Genomic DNA, 21,800 nt, shown 5'->3' on the forward strand with positions numbered 1-21,800 from the left:
AGAGTGGGGATCCCTATGGTAGAATGTCTACAGAAGCAAATAGGAAAATTCCAAAAGAGAGGAGCAGTTTATGGGATGAGGGATCTTAAAATAGAGATGTAGCTGAGAGATATTCAAGTACTGTATAAATGGTGGTTAAAATCACATAAGTTGAACTCTTAAGGAAAGGAGCATTGAATGACAGTCACAGTTACAGGGTTAGGTGAGGCTGAGAGCCAAGAAAAGGAATATTAGAGAAGACACGTGCGTAGTTGGGTCAAAGAGTACAGGCCCTACGGGAAAGTATCAGAGCATCAAAGAAATACCAAAATTTGATCAGGAGGAAGGGAGTTGGTTAATTCAACTTAGAAGTGGGGAGACTGTGAACCAAATAGAAGGAATTAAGGAGGGAGACAGAAGAGATGTAATAGAGGCAATAGAAACAGATAATAAGGAATTAGACATTAATAAAAGTCTAATAGAAACAGGGGAAAAGTTTGTTTTAGAATGGAAAAAAAAAAATCCCACTAAAGACAGACTGTCAAAGAGGCAGAAAGTTAAAGATGGCAGATAGAGTGTGGAAGGAAGAAAGTGAGGGCTAGTAGATCACACTGTATACTATTTCGTGTTCCAGTGTCCTGTGCAGATGAAGTCAAGATAATTAGAACATCCAGAGTAGTCATGAAGGGGGGAAAATGCCCAAAAAGATTTTCCAAGGAGCATATATTTAGAAGAAGTAGGCCGTGACTGAGTAGCTCGATTGGAGCATTATCCCCATACATCAAGGTTGCAGGTTCAGTCTCCAGTCAGGGCACATACAAAAAGCAACCACTGAACGCATAAATAAGTGGAACAACAAATTGATGTCTTTCTCTCTCTCCCTGCCGCCCCCCCCCTTACCTCCTCCTCCTTCTCTCTCCAAACTCAATCAATAAATAAAAATTAAAAATTTTAAAGCCCTGGCCAGTGTGGCTCAGTTGACTGGAGCATTGTCCCATACCCAAAAGGTTGTGGGTTTGATTCCCAGTCAGGGCACGTCACCTAGGTTTCAGGTTTGTTCTGGGAGGCAACAAACCCATGCTTCTCTCTCACATTGATGTTTTCCTCTGTCTCTGAAAACAATGAAAAAAATGTCCTCAGGTGAGGATTAAAAAACAAAAAAGAAGAAGAGAAGGTGGGAAAATCCCACCTTTTGACAGGATTCTATTGGGGATGAAAGGGCTGTATCTTATCTGATATGATTGGAACTGACATTTGTTTGGGTTATTTGAAAAAGTTGGTAAAAGCAGGGAATCATAGAATAATAAAAATACCTTCAACTTTTAAACATACGTTTTTATTATCTTTTATTTATTTATTTTAATGAAGAGCCAAGGCCTGTTCTTTAGTCCTCTGTTTGGAGTTCAACTTTAGATCTCTTGCACCCCAATAAACTATCATTTTCGTTAAAGAGGAATGAGAACTTAGATTCTTGCAAGGCAATCTGACTGCAGAGCCTTACAGATTTTAATGACTTTCCCCCCCCAGAATGTTATTATTTTCTATTTCTAACTTGACAGTATTTGTTTTTAAGCTTTCTCAAGCTTTCCAAAACTTTTAGTCTGTTTTTTATAGAAACAGCTCTCTTTTCTCTTACTTCACTGGTTTACATAATATTAAATCATATCAAGGATATGTAAGGTTTTGCCCACAGATGAGTTTTTATATACTTTTCTGTAGTTGACTTATACTTCAATAAAATGTTAATCTAATCAGCACTTAAATGTTTATGGTGCTGTATGTGGAAATGTGGATAGGTCATGATTCCTGGGATACTGAGGATATAAGAGGGGTATGGAAGCGGGGGGTCAGGTAGAGAGTACATCTGATAACTGATAACTCACTTTCTCAGAGAGTAAAGTTCAATAGACAGTTTCAACCTTGTTTGATTTGCCTCTTATCTTTTTGGTTCTAGGGTCTGTTGGGGTGGTATATGGTGAAAAGTGGATTAGAAGAAAAACCAGATTCTCATGACATCCCTCGGGTCAGTCAGTACCGCCTCGCTGCCCACCTGGGATCAGCCCTTGTTCTTTACTGCGCCAGCTTGTGGACCTCGCTCTCATTGCTGCTGCCGCAGCACAAGGTAAAAGTCAGTCTGTGTTGTTACCACATCTGCACAGATGCTGACAGACAGGGAAATAGTAATTCTGGTTCTAATAGGAAGTTATATCAAAATGCACACATTCCCCTAGTGACATCTGCCAATGTACCAAAAACTAGGTATAACCAAAGTTTAGAGGAACATTGAACTTTGGGACTGGATAGCTTTGGCACTGCAGAGTAAAATGCGCAGTTACTTTGAGCTGGAACAACTTATTCAAAGGAGAGATAGTATTTTGTCAGCATTGCCTCTTGGGAAAGGTAAAAACATAAATTTTAGAAAAAGTGGGAAGGAACACCAACAAGAGATATCCCAGCCACTCTACTTCTGACTTCCAGAGGGAAGGCAGACGGCAAGATGAGGAGGGCAGAACGAGAGCGGTTTCTGGCCCTGTGGTGGGGCACAAGAGCCGTGTTGGATCGTTTGTTCTTTAGATGGGACCTACCATGCATCAAGTCGAACAGTACGATAAACCTTAGTGATCTTGCCTGAGAGTATTTTCTCAGTAGGCTGATTTGAGTTTTTTCTAATTTTTTTTTAATCAATAATATTTTAGGTATTGAAGTCATGGTAGACCTGAATCACCTAATCATGGGGTTGTTTTTGAGATGATAATAGGACTTTTAAGTAGAATCATCCAATAGGTACTTGGAGCCAGTGGCCTGGATCGCAGTAAGGACAGGAGGACCTGACTTGGCAGTCACCACACAGGGAAGCCAGGTGGAGTTGAAACATTGGTGTAGTACACAAGTCCACATCTGAATAATTCCTGTTCTCCTGACTTTCAGAGCCAAAATTCTCAGATGAATTGCCTATAGCTATAGATGTTCATCCTCACAACTCATTCTTCCTTTTCAGTTCTTGCCATCTGGCTTCCCCACCCACCCCTATAAATATACACACACATATTCCCACTCTACTGAAATGGTACCCTTAAAGGTTACCAGTGTCTTTAATTATCAATTAATTGTTTTTACCTTTTAAAAATTTATTTCTACTCTACTAACTACAGAAAATATTTGAGACCATAGTCAAACATATAGTTGGACTGTGCTGTCCAGCTCAGTAGCTAACTAGCTGCATGTGGCTATTTAAATTCTAATTAATATGAAATAAAATTAACTTTAAAAACTTGTTGTTTACTTAAACTTTAAATAAAATTAACTTTTTATTTACTTTTAAGTTGCTCTAGCCTTGCTTTAAGTCCTCATTATCCACATATTGGGCAGCACAGGAAGTTAAATATTGACAGCAGTGACATACTGTGCTACAAAATACCTAAATTCACATGCTAAATTGTAAAACATTTTTGTATCCTTACAGTTGTCTGTTATAAAGCTTTTTTTAAAAAATTTATTTATTTTTGTAGAGAGGGGAAGGGAGGGAGAAGAGAGGGAGAAAAACATCGATGTGTGAGAGATACGTGGATTGGTTGCCTCTCGCACACCCAGGGACCTGGCCCACAACCCAGGCATGTGCCCTGACCGGGAATCGAACCTACGACCTTTTGGTTTGCAGGCTGGCACTCAGTCCACTGAGCCACACCAGCTAGGGCTACAAAGGTCTTAATAAATATTTGTTGATTCACTGTTAGTATCAGAAGTTGGCTATAGTAAAAATAAAAACAAATTTGGAATTTACCAAGAACACTCAATGCAAGAATCTGCACTCTAGGCATTTTATGCAGTTTTGATTCTGACTATATTTGTTAAGCACTAAATATCACACACAAGATGAAAATCTAGTCCTATATCTGAAGCCACACCATTTCAACCATGGTGAAGCATTTTTTTCCCTGAACACTGCAAATCCTTCAGTTACTAAATAGATACGTATTGAATTCCTATATCCCAAGCCCTGGGCTAGTACTACTGCAAGACAGATGGCAGTTCCTGCCTTCACAAAACTTAGAGGATAGCAGAGAAGACAGATAGTAAATGTACAAATTTAATAAATATGATGCATTCGTCAGAACAGAATATCGCTGGGAATATCTAACTTAGTTTTGGGGTTAGACAAGATCTGACCTCAGATTGTCTTAGGTTTATCCTTGGAGATCTTTGCTGCCTCTTGTAGTTCCTAAAGTACATTTAACCTGAGTGATTTTCTTATGTAGTTGCCTGAAACCCGTCAACTCCTCTGGCTGAGACGATTTGCCCACGGAACAGCGGGCCTAGTGTTCCTCACAGCTCTCTCGGGTAGGACTCTTTAAGATGCCTATTTCTATTTCACTCTCACATAGGATCTCTTGCCTCATGCTTCTCCCTTTCTTCCTGTATCCTCCTATTTCCCTTTCACACCTGCCTCTCTCATACCCATCATCTTTACCATTCCTTCCTCCCTTCTAAAAATCCTGCTTTCCACTCAATTGAACAAAAATATTGAGCCTCTATGTGGATCCAGACTGCCTAGGCTCAAATACTGGCTTCACCACCTATGAACTCTTATGACCTTGGACAAGTTGTAGAACCTCTTTGGGCCTCAGTGACCTCTTCTGTAAAATGGGAATGATAATAGTATGAGTAGAATATGTGAAGTGTTTACAATAGTGCCTGGCATGTAGCAAAAGATATGTAAATGTTAGCTGTTATTAGTATATAAACATTATTATTATTATTATTATTATTATTATTACATATACCAAGATGGATCAGACAAAAAGTCTTCCCTCAAAAATGGTCCAAGGTAGGGAGTTCATTGGGGCAAAGAGACCAGCACAGATCTTTCTCATTCTCTCATGTGACTATTTAAATGTAAATTATTTAAAATTAAATGAAATTTAAAATTTAGTTGTCAGTCACACCAGCCACACTTACAGGGCTCAGTAGCCACATGTGGCTAGCACCTATTATATTGGATGGCAGATATAGAACATTTTCATCATCCCAGGAACTTCTCTTGAACAGAACTGCTTTATTATTTATTTCATCAGTTACCTCTCATACATGCCCAAACCTGGGACCGAACATGCAATCCAGGCATGTGCCCTGGCTGGAAATTGTATTGGTGACGTTTCATTTTGCAGGACGACATCCAGCCATCACCAGTCAGGGCTGAACAGCACTGCTTTAAGATATAACCAGCAGCCCTGGCTGGTATGGCTCTAGGTTGGGCAGCAGCAGCATCCCACAAACCAAAAGGTTGCAGGTTTGGTCCCCAGTTGGGGCACATGCAAGAGGCAACTGATCAGTGTTTTTCTTTCACATCAAGGTTTCTCTCCCTCTCTTCCTCCCTTCCCCTCTCTCTAGAATACATTTTTAAAAATTTTAATAAAACCATCAAACCAGTGATCTATCCAACCTTCACTCCCCCCCTTTTTTTGGTGGAAGAAAATGAATTTTAACTTAATAAATGGCATTTACAAAATAAGGAATGTGATCTAAACATCCCAGAATTCTCTTTGGTCATAAATAATGAAATCAAAATAATAATTTGATCATAATAATGATTTGTAAATACCCTGTTTATTTGTTTATCCAGGATTTAGTCTATAAGGCTTTTCTTTTTTTGTTTTTTGGGTTTTTTTTTTTTTTTTGTTCATTCAACAAACATTTTTTTGAGCACTTGGAGAAGAGATAAACAATAAAAACAACATGTCAGATAGTGTTCAGTGCTGCGAAGGAAAATAAAGCACAGTGAGGGGTGGAACTGGGGTGGGGGAGTGCTGTCTTATACAGGCTCATTGGGGAGGTCTCTTTGCTAAGGTGACATTCAAGTGAAGACTGAAGAAGTGAGGGAATAAATTACACAGAGTCTGGGGGAAGAACACTTCCAGAATAAATAAGTAGTTTTCAGTGAGTGGAATCACTAAGGGAATTTTTTCAAACTAGTATGCTTCTCTCTAGAGCTTCCAGTTCACTTCTCCGGGTGAGGCAAGCCAGAATCTTGAGGTGGGAGCAAGTGAGGATATAGTTGTTTTTCTTTTAAGTTCTTATGGTGATTCTGATATTCTGTTTGAGAACCCCTACTGTAAATATTTCTATTTATTATTCTCTGGCACTTCCTTTTATCTAACTCTGGGGTAATACAGTTTTTCTATGTCAGAATAGTATTTGGCCTCTTCTTTCTCTCATCTTAATAATTACCATTTACCTCGGTACAGGGGCTTTTGTAGCAGGGCTGGATGCTGGGCTTGTATACAACTCCTTCCCCAAGATGGGAGAATCTTGGATCCCAGAGGACCTCTTTACCTTCTCCCCCATCCTGAGGAATGTTTTTGAGAATCCCACTATGGTACAGTTTGATCACCGGATTCTGGTAAGTCTGGCTGTTGGTTACTGCCTGCTAGGCAACAGGGGGCCTCTCACAGGTTCTGGGATGTTTGAAGCCCTGATGGTAACAGTGAGAGGGTAGAATGAGCACTAGATGTCTTCCTCTTTTTAGAAGAAATTGAGTACCAGCTCTCTGTTGTGATGTTTTTTCCCCAATTACCCATACATCCTCCAGCCAAATTCTGGCTTACAGGATACTGCCAGCTTCTCAAAGTTCAAATCTGCTTTTTGCCATGTGGCAAATGATAACCTCTCTCAATCCTGCACACACACTTTAGCAGATAGGAGGCTGAGTAGAGTAGAGAATGCAAAGACGGTGGTAGCCGAGCACATGGCTATTGGAGCTGAACCAGAACCCCAAGGAGTCAAGAGCATCATAAGTACTTTTGGTTTTATTTACGCTAACGTTCATTAAGGGCCTGCCATGGGTCATGTAAAGATTGGCCTGGTAGCCTAGGTGTGGTACATTGGAGCAAGGGAAGATCAGCAAGGAGACTGGTGAGAAGCAGTATTGCTGTTGCAGTAATGCAAGTGAGAGTGATGGAGTTCAAGGCTTCACGGTGGGAGTGAATTTAAGAAGTAGGATAAATCTGAGGGACTGTAAGGAATAGAAGATTGGCTGTAGAAATGAAGATGAAGAAAGATCAAGAGAGATCCCAAAACTTCTTCTGGGGCATCTTTAAAACACAACCGACAAAAATGAGACTGTTGGAATGAGTGTTGAACTAGACATGGGGAGTTGTCATCAGATTGAGGTATGCCAAGTGTGAGAGGATAGAGGGCATCCAAACAGAGAAGTCCAGAGGACTCAGACGTCCAAAGGGAATGCTGGGGCCGCACAAGTGACCTTGTGTGGTGGGCCCGGTCCCCACTGCCACATATGGTAGAATTAGCAAAGTCTGGTTGAAGTTGTCATCATGGACAGCTCTGAAAAAGAGAAGAAGTGAAACAGTTGTACAGATACGACAGAAGAACATTCTCCTTGACATCAGAGAAGGGGATGGAGACCCTATTGTCAGGCCCAGACCCTTGTTCTGAAGGGGCGGGGATGAAAATGAGACTGCAGACCTTTTTAGCACTAGCTGGCAACACTACCACCTCCTCTACTCACAGCCCAGGAAATAAAATAACCCTCATGGGCTGGGGTCAGCCCTGCTTTAACAATACAGGGTGAGGGTAGAGGGAAAAGGGTACAAAGAATGACTTAAAATGTGAGGGCCATGCCTGGGGGACACCCACAGTGGAAAGTGGATGAGATCACTGAGAGTGTGTATATAAAGTGATAGGTGCGGAAACTTGAGGTGGCACCTGGGGGAACACCAACACTTAAGTGGCAGCCAGAAGGGGAGTGGGAATGAGACTGGGGAGCTATAGGCAGAGGAGGAACTGCAGGTGGGTCTCTGCCTGGCACAGGCAAGTGCCTGTGGTTACTCACTGGTTCTGGAGGACATACATGTAAAGTGAGCGGCAGTCAGGAGGGTGGAAGCTTTCTTCCTGGCACTTGATGAGACTCCTTCCTTCTTGCAGGGAATCACTTCAGTCACTGCCGTTACAGCGCTCTACTTCCTGTCCCGGAGAATCCCTCTTCCTCGAAGGACCAAGATGGCAGCAGCAACTCTGCTGGCTTTGGCATATACACAGGTACAAACCACATCTCTCTGGCCTGAGGGTGTCCCCAACACAAGGTCAAAAAGGCAAGGTAACAGGCTAGGAGAAAATATGTTCAGTACTTAAAATAGACCAGAAGATTAATTACCAGAAAATAAAATAAGGATATCAATTACAATTCTCACAAGAGGAATGATGAATGGCCAATAAATATGAAAAGCTGTTTAGTCTCACTTATGATCACAGAGGAGCAAATTAAAACAATGTGTGCCATTTTGTGCTTGTCAAATTGGGGAAAAAAATGAAGAAATAAAGATAACCAGGTATTGGCACAGGCATAGGAAAATGGATACCTTCCTGTATTCTTGATGGGAGCATGAGTTTGTCTGATGTTTCTCAGAGGGCAGTTTGGCAGTATCTTTTAAAATGTTAAATGTATACATTCTTGGCTCAGCAAACAGACTTATTTGTGCCTGCCCTGAAGATATTCTAATGCACAAAGAGCTATATCTATAAAGAAATTCATTATAGAGTTGATGTTATGCCCTGGCTGGTGTGCCTCAGTGGATTGAGTGCCGGCCTGTGAACCAAGGGGTCGCTGGTTTGATTACCAGTCAGGGCACATGCCTGGGTTGCAGGCGGGTCCTCAGTTGGCAGCGTGCAGAAGGCAACTGATCAATGTGTCTCTCGCAGATCAATGTTGCTCTCCCTCTTTCCCTTCCTTCCCCTCTCTTTAAAATAAATAAAATATTTTTTTTTAAAGGGAATTGCTGTGATGGTGAAAAATTGGAAACAATCTAAATAGTTAAGTAAATAACTATGGTAAATTCTGAGGAATACTGTAAGGCAATTTAATAAGATTTCAAGACCAATATTAAGTGAAAAAAGCAAATGACAGAATAATGCATTTTTTAAGAGCACAAAACTTTTTCTAAAAACATTTATACACTAACAAGTATAAGTGTGTAGAAGCTGGTAATAGTGACTATCTTTGGTGAGGGGACCTTGGATAGGGTAAAGGATAATTAAGGGAAATTTTAGGTCTTTTTCATTTTGTTTGAATTTACTTCATTTTAAGTATACTTGTAAAAATAAAAATTTATTTTTAATGTTCTGATAGAATAGAGGTTTGTGTATCTGGTTGTCGGTGCCCAGTCGTTTCAGCTCTGAATTGTGGTTCCTACTTTGCTTACTGCGTTCTTTCCTCTGTAACAGGTGGGCTTGGGCATTAGCACTCTGCTAATGTACGTTCCAACCCCTTTGGCCGCCACTCACCAGTCGGGCTCCTTGGCTCTGCTCAGTGTTGCCCTTTGGCTCATGAACGAACTCCGAAGAGTCCCAAAATAATAATAAGAGGATTGGTTGCACAGGGCTGAAACTGCTTTTGAAAGCTCACGAGAGAGCACAAGAACTTGAGTTTTGCTAAGAGGATGACCTTGGCATATCAAGTGGTTTCCAAATTTGTTAAGTTTTAAATATGTTTTTGCCTATTTTTAAAAGTTGCTGGATCCAGAATGTCATTGGATATGGTTACACTAAAGGTTCCTTTTTAAATCTGTTACTCTTCACGTTGAAAAGTAGGTTTAGTGTAGAAAAAGAAATATTTGCTGCTTCCTAGTAGGTTTGTCTCAGGTTTCTTATGTTGGCAAGCTCTTGGTTCTAAATGCACCATCTCTGTCTCACCCTCCTCGGTCCTGAATTCTGCCTAAATAGAAATTCTTTATGATCTTCACTTCTCTCATGTGAAGATTGAAAGGAAAAGATTGGCACCCCTTAAAGTAGCCAGATAGCCATCAACAAGAAATAGCTAGTCTTCTAGTATCCTGACTTTTATTACTGGGAAAAGGGTAGATTTTGACAAGCTTAATATCTATGTGCAGCAAAGTGGTTTATGGGTACTTAGAGGAAAGGAGGTAATCGCTAATGACCCACTCAGATTCATCAAGCAGTAACCTATATAGTGCCGTTACATTGCTAGCTCCATATAGCATAAGTCAGTTCCTGAAAGGGTTTCCTCATGGATGAAAAAATGTGCCATTTAAGGGGGACAACGACAATTTAAACAAATTGTTGACTAATGAATTGCTGTGATTTTGGTCTCTATTGATATGTCACAGGGCTCTCTGTCTTATGTCTGGATGAAGGCATCAGATCAGGTTTGAGTATGGAGCAGCCAGACATTGCTAATATAATAGATGACAGTCACAGTTCAAAACTGTTCCAAAGTGACATGATCAAGATGAAGTTAGATTATAAATATAACACCCTCATTTCAATTAAATAGGTTGTATAAATTTGGGGTGGAGAAACCTGACTTCATATCATTTCATATAAAAAAGATAGGGATTTCATTTGGCCACATACTCAGCATGAACCAACAATGTGATTACTCCAGTAAAAATTAGTGTCAGTTAAGATTTTATCAATATAAATGTCACAGTTATAGTCAGAATACCTCAGTGTTAGTGCTGCATTTCCCTAGGGGTACCACATTTGAAGAGGACATTGATTTCAGTTTCAACTCCAATATTCTGGAAGTTTCAGCGACTCCCAGTGTGCAGTTCTCAAGTGGTTCTTAGCAACACAGACATGGACAGTTTGTCTTTGATTTTTAGAAAGTCTGAAACCATGGGACTTCATGCTATGGCTAGCCCAACGTCTCTCACATTACAATCTTTAAAAATCCTAAAGCTCAAGGCATCCCTCAAGACCAAATTGAATTACAATCTCTGGATGCAGTAATAGGCATATTTTTAAGTTCCCCAAGTGATTCCAATTGCAGACAAGTTTGGGAACCACAGACCTGGGCCCTAATAGCCTAATTACCGTAGAAAGTTTTGGCCACTTATTCCCATTCCCTCCCAACTGCCACCCCCACTGTATCTCATTTAACCTGTTTTGTTGATCCTGTTAATGGGATATCACCTCTTCTAGACAGAATTCTTTAAAAAAGGGAACCTACGGTCACTGGGGTAGGCTCCCATACCATTATCTCCTGATCCCCAAACAAAGATTGTCCTTAATACGTCAGCAGAGGGCAGTATAATCCAACCCAAAGAACCCTATGGTAATACTTGTACTACTGTTCCTTTAGCCCTGGCTGGTTTAGCTCAGTGGATTGAGCGTCGGCCTGCGAGCTAAGTGTCGCTGGTTCGATCTTCCAGTCAGGGTACATCAGAGAAGGAAAACTCTGACTAAAAACCTCCGCTGCCTTGCGGCATACCTCTTCAGGGGAAAGGCTAAGGGAGTAAACCCCGACAGAAAATCCTGAGCCGGAGTCCCTAAGGCGGTTTGACGTTGTAGTCAACACCGGCAACTCCTGCGGCGCACCTGAACCCAAGCTGTATCGACTCCGTCTTTCCCTTGGACCCTTCAGCTGCGAAGAGAGGGGGGGTCTGCTGCATGGGCAACAGCAGACCCTCCATATTACCCTGCCCAGGCTCTGTAGCTTCAGCGTCATCGCAAGATGTCGATTCAACACGGGAGGAGACAGATACTACCATGTCACTCCCGAGTCGGACTGCACAGCCATTCTCGGCGGTGCAGATGGACTCTTAAGAAGCTACACCATCGTCTCTCGAGACGGACGGCTGCCGACGACGACTGTTCCTTCTAACAAAGTAGCAACGAATGAATTAATAAGTTCAAGTTTTAGATGTTTTACTTCATTTCAATTTTATTAAAGATGAATAAGTTTGGAAAAACAAATCTGGTTGCATTTAGCAATATAACTGTATTATGTCTATCCACGAGCTCCTGGTGAATGGAAATTACCCTGAATTATTTTTGTTTGCATTATTCCCAGCATCAGACACACCAAATATTACATGAATGAATGAAAAATGATTAGATTGATATCCCAGACACCTCTTTCAAAATAATTCATCACATACCTAGAAGATTAAATGAGTTTCCCATAATATTTTCAAAGGTCCCTCTATAATTGTCAGTTTTTAAAACATCAAAGGAAATTAAACACCTGCCTTTCATAGTCAACTGGTAATATTTTTGTCTTTAATGTACGGTGACAAATGATGTCCACATGGCAGGGGTAACAATTAGCTATTGCTTTAAAGTTATGCTGATTGCAAAGACAACACTGATGATCATGATCTTAGGATAACCAGTTTACCTGCAGCAATCCTTCCGGTCCTGGAATGAATGGTGGGTTATATATTGGCATATGTAACACATATATACCCATGTCCCGGCATAAGGGAGAATGCCTCCCCTCTCTAATATGCCTTGCATATTTTGCTCCACAATGATTTAACAGTATGTATCAGTAAGAATTATAAGAACTGTTCATCAAAATTATTCACGTGAAGCAACAGAAAAACTTAATCTTAGTAACCCCCAGAAGTGATGCAATATAAGCAGCCTTTGGTTTTTTTAAAGCAAGAAGGGAGTGTATTGTGGATCACAAGGAATAGATGCCTTTCAACACTGCAGAGTCTATCATTCAGGACAAAAACAATGAAGGAGATGAGGCATATACATGGTGTCAACTGAAGAGGAATAGTAAGATAAAAATTTCAAAAACAACATAATGATAGAAATACCAGCGATCAACATAATTGGGATCCTTGCAGAGAAAGACTTTATGAAGCTAATAAAAGGCAGACGCTTCAGCACTGGCAGTCATACAGGCCAGACTGGCAGGTGCTCTGCAGGAGGGGCCACTCAGGAAGGTGCCAGGGCTAGCTTACTCCAGAGTGGAGTGGCAGTGGAGGAGTGTGGCAGGCCACCGGCGGGTGTACAAGTGGCTGCACCACTTAAAAAGAAGAGGCTCAGAAGCAGACCCATCTTCAGGCTTGCCTGAATCATGCACGCATGGCTGTAAACATCCTGTGATTCAGAAATTTTTTTAAACTTTGGTTTTATAAAAAATGGCAAGCAATGATTGAATACATTTTAAAGCAGAAAACCCTTATGAGTAATAATTCAATTATACAAATAAAAGGATCTCATTATTGCTCAGACTTCCAGAGAAACAAAATGGTCAACAGATGACTGAGAAATAATATTAGAGCAAAAGAAACACTGGGTAATAATACAAGGGAAGTCTATTACAATATATATTTTAAAAGTCCTTATTTTTTAACAAATATTTTTTGTAACACCAGCAAAATCCTCTTCAGTTTGAGAGAGCATACGGCTCTTGTGGCAGGACTCTGAAACGAGCCAAACTGAAAAGACTAATTGGGGAGAATCTGAAACATTCACTGCTACTTCTGCCTTAATTCTTGATCCCAATTGAAGTTACATCACATAGCACAGCAAAAAGAGGAATTATATACCATTTCCAAATTAGCTTGGAAAGAAGTTTAGCTTAAAGACAGCTGAGAGAAACAGCACTGTTTCTATAAGGGAGTCTAGAAACTGCCCAAGAATTACAACCAAGTTTCTTAATGAGATCGCTCTAATAGGGATTTATACCTTTAATGATCTGGATTTTAACCATCACATGAATTGCCAGAACCCTGTGCTTAAGGAAATTGTATAAAATTAAGCAAATTGTTTAAAAGACATCTAAAATTTTGAAGCATTAAATACAGAAGCTAGATTAGATGTAGTGAAAACTTAGTACTGTTTCTAGCAAAGTCTTTACTATCTATTCTTAAACATGAGCAAAGCAATCATAAATGAATATCAGAAGGAGTTGTAAAGATTGGGTATGATTTGCTACAGTCAGCTTATTGTACAGAACTGATTTTGTTGAAACACAGTCTTGCCAGGAAGATTCTGTCCATGAGCATTTCATGGCAGCTGTCACTGCTAGTGTAGTAACAGTACATGTTACTACTGCTGTGGGACTCAATTTCAAGGGATCTCTAAAATCCCTTTTAAAATCTCATGTTCTGAAATGTATGTATAACGATAGCTGTTGGAAACTGCATTCCCATCAGGAAATGTCAGAGGTCATGGGCTCTTTTGGGCAGCCTGGTCTTCTAAACCAAAGACCAAAATCCTCTTCCTGAAACCATATTCATGTCTACTTTCTCTCCTGCTTTTAGTGCCTTAGCCAATGGTTCTCCTTTTAAAACTAACCTCAGCTGGAAACAGGCTAAGTGCCCATCTGTAGATGAGTGGATCAAAAAACTGTGGTACATTTACACAATGGAATACTACGCAGCAGAAAGGAAGAACTCTTGCCATTTGCGACAACATGGATGGAACTGGAGAGTATTATGCTAAGTGAAATAAGCCAGTAGGTGAAAGATAAATACCATATTGGTCTCACCTATAAAAGGAATTTAATGACAAAATAAACTAACAAACAAAATAGAGCCACAGGCATGGAAACATGGAACAGGCTGACAGTGACCAGAGGGGCGGGGAATAATGGTGGAAAGAAGGGAAAGGGACTAGTCAAAGAACATGTGTGAATGACCCTGGACATGGACAACAGGGTAGGAATTGACTGTGGAAGTAGGTGGTAGGATGGGGGGAGGAGGGCAAAGGAGGAAAAATTGGGACAACTGTAAGAGAATAACAATAAAAAAAATGATTAAGAAAAAGAACTAAGCCTTGGTCATCTTGTCTAGCCACCCTGTTTTATAGATGAAAAATTAACCAGAGAGGGCAAGTGACTTGCCTGGAGCACCAGAGCTAGTTAATGACAAAGCCAGGACTGACGTTCCTTCCCCTAAATCATACCACCTGCCTGTCTTTCACTCCTGACAAAATGCAAAACACAAAACTATGAGAACGGGGGTGGGGGTTTGGGGGGTATCTAGTTAGATAATACCAGTGAGTAGTCTTAAAGTTATTTTATTTCAAAAAAGTAAGTATGGATGTGAAAACGTTAATGCCTACAAAACTAGCTTAGCAATGGATGGTAGAGTCAATCAACAACATTCTAATAATCACTGCCTTTGGAGTTAAAGGAAGCTCTTAGGCTGAAGTGGGGAGGGTCAAAATATTTTAGATGACACTAAAAGAATAAATACAAGGCTACTAGAAAGTGTTTAAAATTTCATTGACCTAGGAAAATCAATTCAAGGAGCTAAGTAACAGAGTTAAGAAGATGGTGTAATTTTGCTTAGAATTGGGTGCAACTTAAGTGAATGTAATGCTGTATAAATGAATATTACACATATTTTCCTTATGTTCTAGTGACAAGAATTTGGAGAAAAGTGATGGGTTGTGCCATCATGAGACTAATAAAACATTACTCTTAAAAGCCACTGACTCTGGTTCTGACATTTGTGACCTGTCTCAGTAATAATAAAAGTACTAAACCAGTTTAGATTCAAAACGACTGGTTTGCAGGATTCAAAGGAACCAGAAGAATGTGTATTTTACAAAAACCATAATTATATTCACAGGAAAACCACTCAAAATGCAGAAATGCAAATAAAAATATTTAAAAATCTTTAAAAAATGAGGACTAAAAGAGGGTTAAAAACAAGACAAACTGTGACTTTAATAAGCACAAATATTTCATTAAGAGAAAACTATATACAGTGGTACCTCGGGACTCTTTGTTAATTCGTTCCAGAATTTGTGACAAGTGCAGAAACCGACAAGTACTGAGCAAGGGACGTGTGATGAAACATCTTTTTGTCAAAATGCGACAAGTACAGGATTTGATGAGTTCTGAAGCTGACAGCTACCAAGGTATGACTGTATATAAGTAATTTCCCCTCAGCAAAGAATAAATGGCTTCCATTTCTAGCTAATGGGATTTCATTTAAGATCATTAATTGGGAGTAATGGAAGAAGCCCTGGAACCAATACTAAGAGCATCTATTCAGTTTTTCTGAGGGGTGTGATAAAAATGTGTCCTTATTTTTATAACATGGAACTCTGAGAAGTTTTACTCGTGGTAATAAAGACAAGCTTAGATCCTATAATATGAAAACAATATTCAGGATATAGCACACTAAACAAAAAAAATCAGACTAAAATAAATTAAGAATGTGAAAAACATTTACAGTGAATAAAATGATAAATATAGGTATCCTGAGTTTCTCAACTATAAAAAGAGCATAGTAATATCAATCTGAAAGGCTGTCATAATGATTGATAACATATAAAATTCTTAACAGAGTGTCTGGTATACAATAAGTGCTTAACAAATGGTGGTTATTACTGTTATAACCAGGATGAAGAATAATTTCCTAAGAGCTTTCAAATTGGACTAATCACCACCTCCTCCCTGCTTCAACTTCGTTTTGAGACATGAAAGGGATAACTGTCAGCCAGCTAGGTAGCTTTTGACTCAATCACTGACTAGATCTACAAGGAAAATATAAATAGTAGTATTTGGAAACCAAGGTGAGGGGATAAGAGTCATCTAAGTAGGCAAAGGCTAGCAAAAACATATTGTGACATTTATAAGCAGCATTCATAAGGTGAAGGCTCACTCACAGTGACAGAAAGATAAGAAGTCAAAGAAAATCAAGGCAAATTAGCAGTCTTAAAAATTAATGGAAATTGCTGTGATGTAAGTCCTAAAAAGATACTTCCAAAGGACACTATAAGACTTCGCTAGACCCATTATTATCTAATTTGGAAACAATTCAAGATTTGTCACCTTTTCATCTACCAACCAAGAGTCAATATACTCATTTTCCTGTTTATTTCTAGGAAGATCTTGATTTCTTTTACTCTGTTTCCTTTTGTTCCCAGTATGAAATTTATATTTTAAGAATTTTGCTTTTTTCTTCCTTTAACATCAGGGCCCATAACCTTATTCATCTAATTTTAGAAATCAAAAGTGACAAAAAAAAAAAAAAGAAAGCTACTTCAGCTCTGGGAGCACATTCTTGGGCAGGATGTTCAAGGCTACATATAGGAAGAGACAAAGTATAAAGAAGATTCCATGAGGGAAGGTGGCAGTGGATGAATAAGAAATCCTCGTGCAATTTAAGGGCTAACTGTGAGGCTGGGCAAAGCTCCTAATGGATTGTGGATGAAAATTAATTATGGCTTTTCCTCTCTCCTTGTTAATGGAAATGCTGTTTGTGACTGAGCAATCTCTTAACAGTGGTTCTCAAAGTTTCCAAGTGGCTTATTAACAGATTTATCTACTTATTCCAAAGTTTACAATTTGCTTCTTTTCAGACATCCGAAGAGTCAAACAGAAATTTTCTATTTCTCAGAAAAAATAAGACTTCAGATTTTATTTTGCCCACTATCCTCATGTGGTTCTTTCCTTCTTTAAAAACAACCCAAATATATCCCTTCCCAAACTATATATTGATCTTAGCAGTGAAATAAAGGAACTCTTGAATCTTCCTGTATACGGAGTCATAAAAATAGGCCTACAGACTTGGGGTGGTGAACACACAATACAATATACAGATGATGCACACCTGAAACCTATATAATTTTATTAACCAATATCACCCCAATAAACTCAATAAAAAATAAAATAGGCCTAGAGGACAGTGACCTGAGACCAAACCCATGTCTCCACTCCCCATCACAGTTTCTTCAGTCTACAAGCACATTTAAGGCTCAAAAGAAAAGTTAATGCCCAAACAGCCTCTGAGGCACATAGACATGGAAAAATTTTCTGTCCTGCTCATACAAGACATCAGATAAGATTTAGTAAATATCTTGGATGGACTACCCATTTAGAAGGGGCTATAACCCTTTAAAATCACATACTGACATCAGCAACACGAAGTCAGGAGCCTTGGACCACGATTATAATGGCTTCTTTGTCAAGGAAGCAAGGAAGTTGTGTTATTTTGGTTGCCTGGAGATTCATACCTGTTCCACTGAACTGCAGATTATCTTGGATCCCTATTAAAAGTTGTGGATCTCCACATAAATGATATCTCTGTTACAGAGAAAGAAGGGGCTGCTGCACTTGGTAGAATGTCTTCAGCTTTGTATCAGATGCTCCAAGTTTGGTTTCAACCTGGCTTTTATCATGCCCAATGCCAAATTTCATGCCTTAGCAAGGGGAGAAAAGTCTAACTCCGGGAACACACCAGATCTCTCAGATAAAGGAGCTGATCAATTGGACTAAGGTGGGTCACCTTTGTTAGCACCAATTTCTCATTATTTTAGTTCTTCACAGACTAAGTTATAGCTTCTCCTAGATAAGAGGACCTGGAGATTGAGAAGGAATTAAAGAAGATATCAAAGTAGGAATTCCAAGGCCAAAAATTCACAAGATCAGGCAAAACAGCATCTGAAGCCAGTGTAAGAAAGTGGTGGAATTCAATGAGCAGCAACTCTGGGGTACTTGTGCTTCTGTAGTCCTTGCCCAGCCTCATGGCCCCACCTGTACCCCCATCATGGGCACCACCTCTTCAATCCACAGCAAGTTCAATGGAGCTGAGGCTCGAGTTGGTCGATGGTGAATTCGGCGTAGCCGCAGAAGGTACAGGATGATGGCCAGTAGCACCACCAGGATACAGGCAAAGAAGAGATAGTGGTTGTACACAAAGGAGAGACGGAACCAGCTACTATGGGCCTGCCGGACACCTTCCTGCCGTAGATCCCTAGGGAACAGTTTGAAGGTGAAAAGAAATGTTAGTTTCAGAGAGAAACCGTTATGCTGATTCAAAAGGCCCAGTGATGTATGTTAGCCCATTTATTCCATCCACGTAAGCATTCTATGACACCGCTCCATAGAACAAGCAAAGCTGAAGCATGTTCCAGCCCCAGGGCTGCTGTGTGATTCTTCCTGTATCTTTCTTTCCAAGCCTGAAGAGGAAGCCTCACAGGCTTCCAGAACCTGGGGACAAAATTGTAAGTTAAGAAAATGAATAGTAAGACAGGACTGGTCCTCTGTAACATTAGTCTTAAGAGTGGCCCCATAATACTCTGGCCTACATATAGTTTATAAATATGGTACTAATGAGAATAGGGTGGTCTCTGCATCCAATCAAAAAATCAGAGTATATCTAAATCTTTTTTAAAAAGTTGCTATGCTTTTTGAGGATTTAGGTTATGGCTAGAGAAATCTGTCACCTGATCAATTCTGTTGTAACCTGGACAAAAATGTAGAGACACGTAAAGCTAAGTGCAGTGGTCTGCCTGTCTAGAACAGCAGCCATTCTCTAGTGGTGTAGATAGCAGATTGGTTTTCGTTTTGTTTGACCTGCAGTGTTTCTTTCTTTCTTTTTTTTTTTTTTTAATGTGACTCTTCAAACTGGAAGACTGCATATAAAATATGGACTTCTGGCTTTTCTTGACAAATAAGAATGGGCAAATGCTGGGACAGCATTTCTGCATGGCAGTTGTCAGCCCTCGGGGAGGGCACACACTCTCCACTTCCCCACTTCTCTGACTTCTGTCACCTGCAAGGCTTCTGACAGTATTGAGTTTAGTAAAAACAGGCATGAAAAAAGAAAAAAAAAAAAACGAATTTTAGTTTATCTGAAATAATCCAGGGAAGAGAATACCTAAAGATTTTCCCAAATACCTTATAGTTCTCAACAGCAAGAAATCAGACCTGATGAAAATATCTCCCTAGCGGCACCTTGCATCCTCTGTTCAAATTCGGGCCCACCAAAAACCTTCCAAGCCAATGATACCACCTCGGAGTGGCACTGCCCACCAGGAGAGATGGCTCTACACAGACAGCCTACCCCAGTTCTCTAGTCAGATAGGTAGGTGTTCCAGGGTAAATTAAGAATGACATTTTAGTGTATCAGTCAGTATCCTGGAAGTAGTTAGTGAGAGCTCAGTCCTAAAGGTTTATTTGATGTGGATCAACAAATAAAACTGAATTTATGAAATTTCAAAGCTAAGGAACAGACTCTAGACCTATAATGCTCAACCTTCTTTCTGTTTCAACATGTCTGGTTAATAGCAATTCACCTGGTAGTAATAAAGGGAGTTTGTTTGCTTGTTTGTTTGCTTTGGGGGGCTATTCTGAGACACTATCATCTTCTGAGCTCAAGACAGCAGCTTGGTTAGCGCAGCTTACCTGAGTGGTAGGAATCGCGTTTTATACAGAATGGCTCCCAGTGTCCACTGAACCTCTCGGTCATATACCAGCTGGGCTGTCTGTAGGTTTGGGTAGTCGTAAGGAAAGTGGAATCCTTCATGAAGGACTTGGTACATCCAAGCCGATTTAAAACACTGATATCTATGTGACAAAAAATAAGATAATTTTTAAAGAATTCTAATGCTTTCCTTTGGAAAGACAAAAAAAGAAAAACCTGTCTCTATCGGCTTTACCTTCCTCACCTCTAGGTGGAGCCAAATTTGAGTCTACTTTATCTTAACATTTACCACATTGTGAAGAACACCTTTATACAGTTAATAATATTATGACTATGTTTTCTTTCTTTTTAAGAGTTCTTATTTTCAGAGAATATATGCTGAAATATCTACATATATAATTATGAAGTCTGGGATTTGCTTCAAAATAACCCAATTATGATAAGAGGAGAGTTGTGGGTGGGAAAATTGATGAGAGAAGACTGGCCAGGAGTTGATAACTATCAGCAGAGTAGCCGGCTGATAGGTACACAGAAGTTCATTATACTATTTTTGTTTATGTTTTAAAATTTTTAAACTAAAATGTTTATAAAATGGGAGGCCCAATAAACCAAACTGACAAAATACTGATATCTGTTGAAGCTGAGTGACAGTTACCTGAGTGTTTATATTAGTTATTTCTACTTTTCTAAATGTTTGACATTTTAATAAAAAGTTGTCATTTTTTTTAAAGAGCACCACTTTTGATTTCAAATCACTTAGAAAGAACTCTGGTAACCACTGGTTTCCCTTGGCTTCAACTAACATAGGCTCATTATTTGGCCCCTATTATTCAGAAAAAATCAAAATCAGATATAATCAAATTCTCATTCAACATAAAATCCAATCTGTATTATTGCTTGCTCTCTCTCTCTCCTTCACTATACTCTACCTACATTTTAAGGCCACATCTAGAGTAGAAAAGGAAGTTACCTACTTGAGTCGATGCTCATCTGCATGTGGTGAATAAAGGCCATTCTTAAATCTCTGAGTTAGTACTGACCAAGTCATGCCACAGTAATCCTGGAAAAACCACAGAGAAATGGTGCAACATGAAATTGGAGGCAATCTCTAATTCCTCCACAGCCACAGCTGTTCCATTTCTAAAGTGACTTGTGGGCTACTAGTTGACAAAGGAAAACAGGAATGGCACATTCATTCACTCAATATGGTGTCAGGTCCTGTGCAACTTAAGTCCCAGACCTCAGGCTTCTGAGATACCTGAGTGGACTGGAAATATTCTTATTTTATTCCTAGCTCCTCCAACTCCAGTACAAAGCCAGCCTGAGATGACTCCTCAGCCTCTCCAGCTGCAGAAAAGGGTAATTTTAGAACCAAGAACATCAACATCAAAATCCAAAGAGAGCTTCACTCTACTCAACAAAGGACTGACCTGCACAAGTAAAGCAGATAGAACAGAATGTTCAAAAACCTAGCACTGGCCTACCTCCATGTGGTAACTCGCACCAAAGGAATCATTCCTTTTGGTTTGTCCAATAAGCTAACATTTCCTAAATGTCTACTATGTCCCAGGTGTTATTCCACGTGTCAGGGGATTCAGCAGTAAATACAACAAGACAAAAATTTCTGGTGAATTTTCTTTGTTTCTCAGAAGTTTATGTTCTAGTGGTGGGTGACAGACAATAACCAAATATACATACATACACACACATATAGTATGTGTTAAATGACATAAATGCTCACAGGAAAAATAAAGCAGGAAAGGGAAATGGGTAATACTGGGGAAGGCTGCAATTTGGGGTAGGGTGGCCAGGGAAGGAGTCCTTGGAAAGATAAAATAAGAGTCAAAGTGAAAAAAATAGGGAATAAAATTATCTTTTACCTGG

General features: G+C 39.6%; 2 protein-coding genes across 7 annotated transcripts in view; one reads left to right on the plus strand and one right to left on the minus strand.

Annotated features, from left to right (window-relative positions):
• Positions 1 to 21,800, plus strand: part of COX15 (cytochrome c oxidase assembly factor COX15) — a 65,897-nt gene that overhangs the window by 5,046 nt on the left and 39,051 nt on the right. For 2 of the 6 annotated variants that reach the window (XM_090277841.1, XM_090277843.1), the window contains exons 5-8: positions 1,934 to 2,101; positions 4,236 to 4,317; positions 6,222 to 6,376; positions 7,918 to 8,031. In XM_090277841.1, coding sequence (XP_090133967.1) covers positions 1,934 to 2,101; positions 4,236 to 4,317; positions 6,222 to 6,376; positions 7,918 to 8,031 — 519 coding nt within the window. Of the gene's footprint in view, positions 1 to 1,933; positions 2,102 to 4,235; positions 4,318 to 6,221; positions 6,377 to 7,917; positions 8,032 to 8,761; positions 9,121 to 9,213; positions 10,081 to 15,502; positions 15,680 to 21,800 lie in introns of those variants that run through there. The other 4 variants (XR_016511210.1, XM_090277842.1, XM_090277844.1 and 1 more) reach the window with 4 other exon arrangements.
• Positions 17,323 to 21,800, minus strand: part of ENTPD7 (ectonucleoside triphosphate diphosphohydrolase 7) — a 42,271-nt gene continuing 37,793 nt past the window's right edge. The window contains exons 11-13 of the mRNA XM_090277846.1: positions 20,891 to 20,976; positions 19,898 to 20,059; positions 17,323 to 18,464 (exon numbers count right to left, since the gene is read on the minus strand). Coding sequence (XP_090133972.1) covers positions 18,233 to 18,464; positions 19,898 to 20,059; positions 20,891 to 20,976 — 480 coding nt within the window. The 3' untranslated portion in view covers positions 17,323 to 18,232. The remainder of the gene's footprint in view (positions 18,465 to 19,897; positions 20,060 to 20,890; positions 20,977 to 21,800) is intronic.

Source organism: Furipterus horrens, unplaced genomic scaffold, assembly GCF_987537825.1.
Source record: "Furipterus horrens unplaced genomic scaffold, mFurHor1.1.pri manual_scaffold_5, whole genome shotgun sequence".
NCBI classification, from domain to species: Eukaryota; Metazoa; Chordata; class Mammalia; order Chiroptera; family Furipteridae; genus Furipterus; species Furipterus horrens.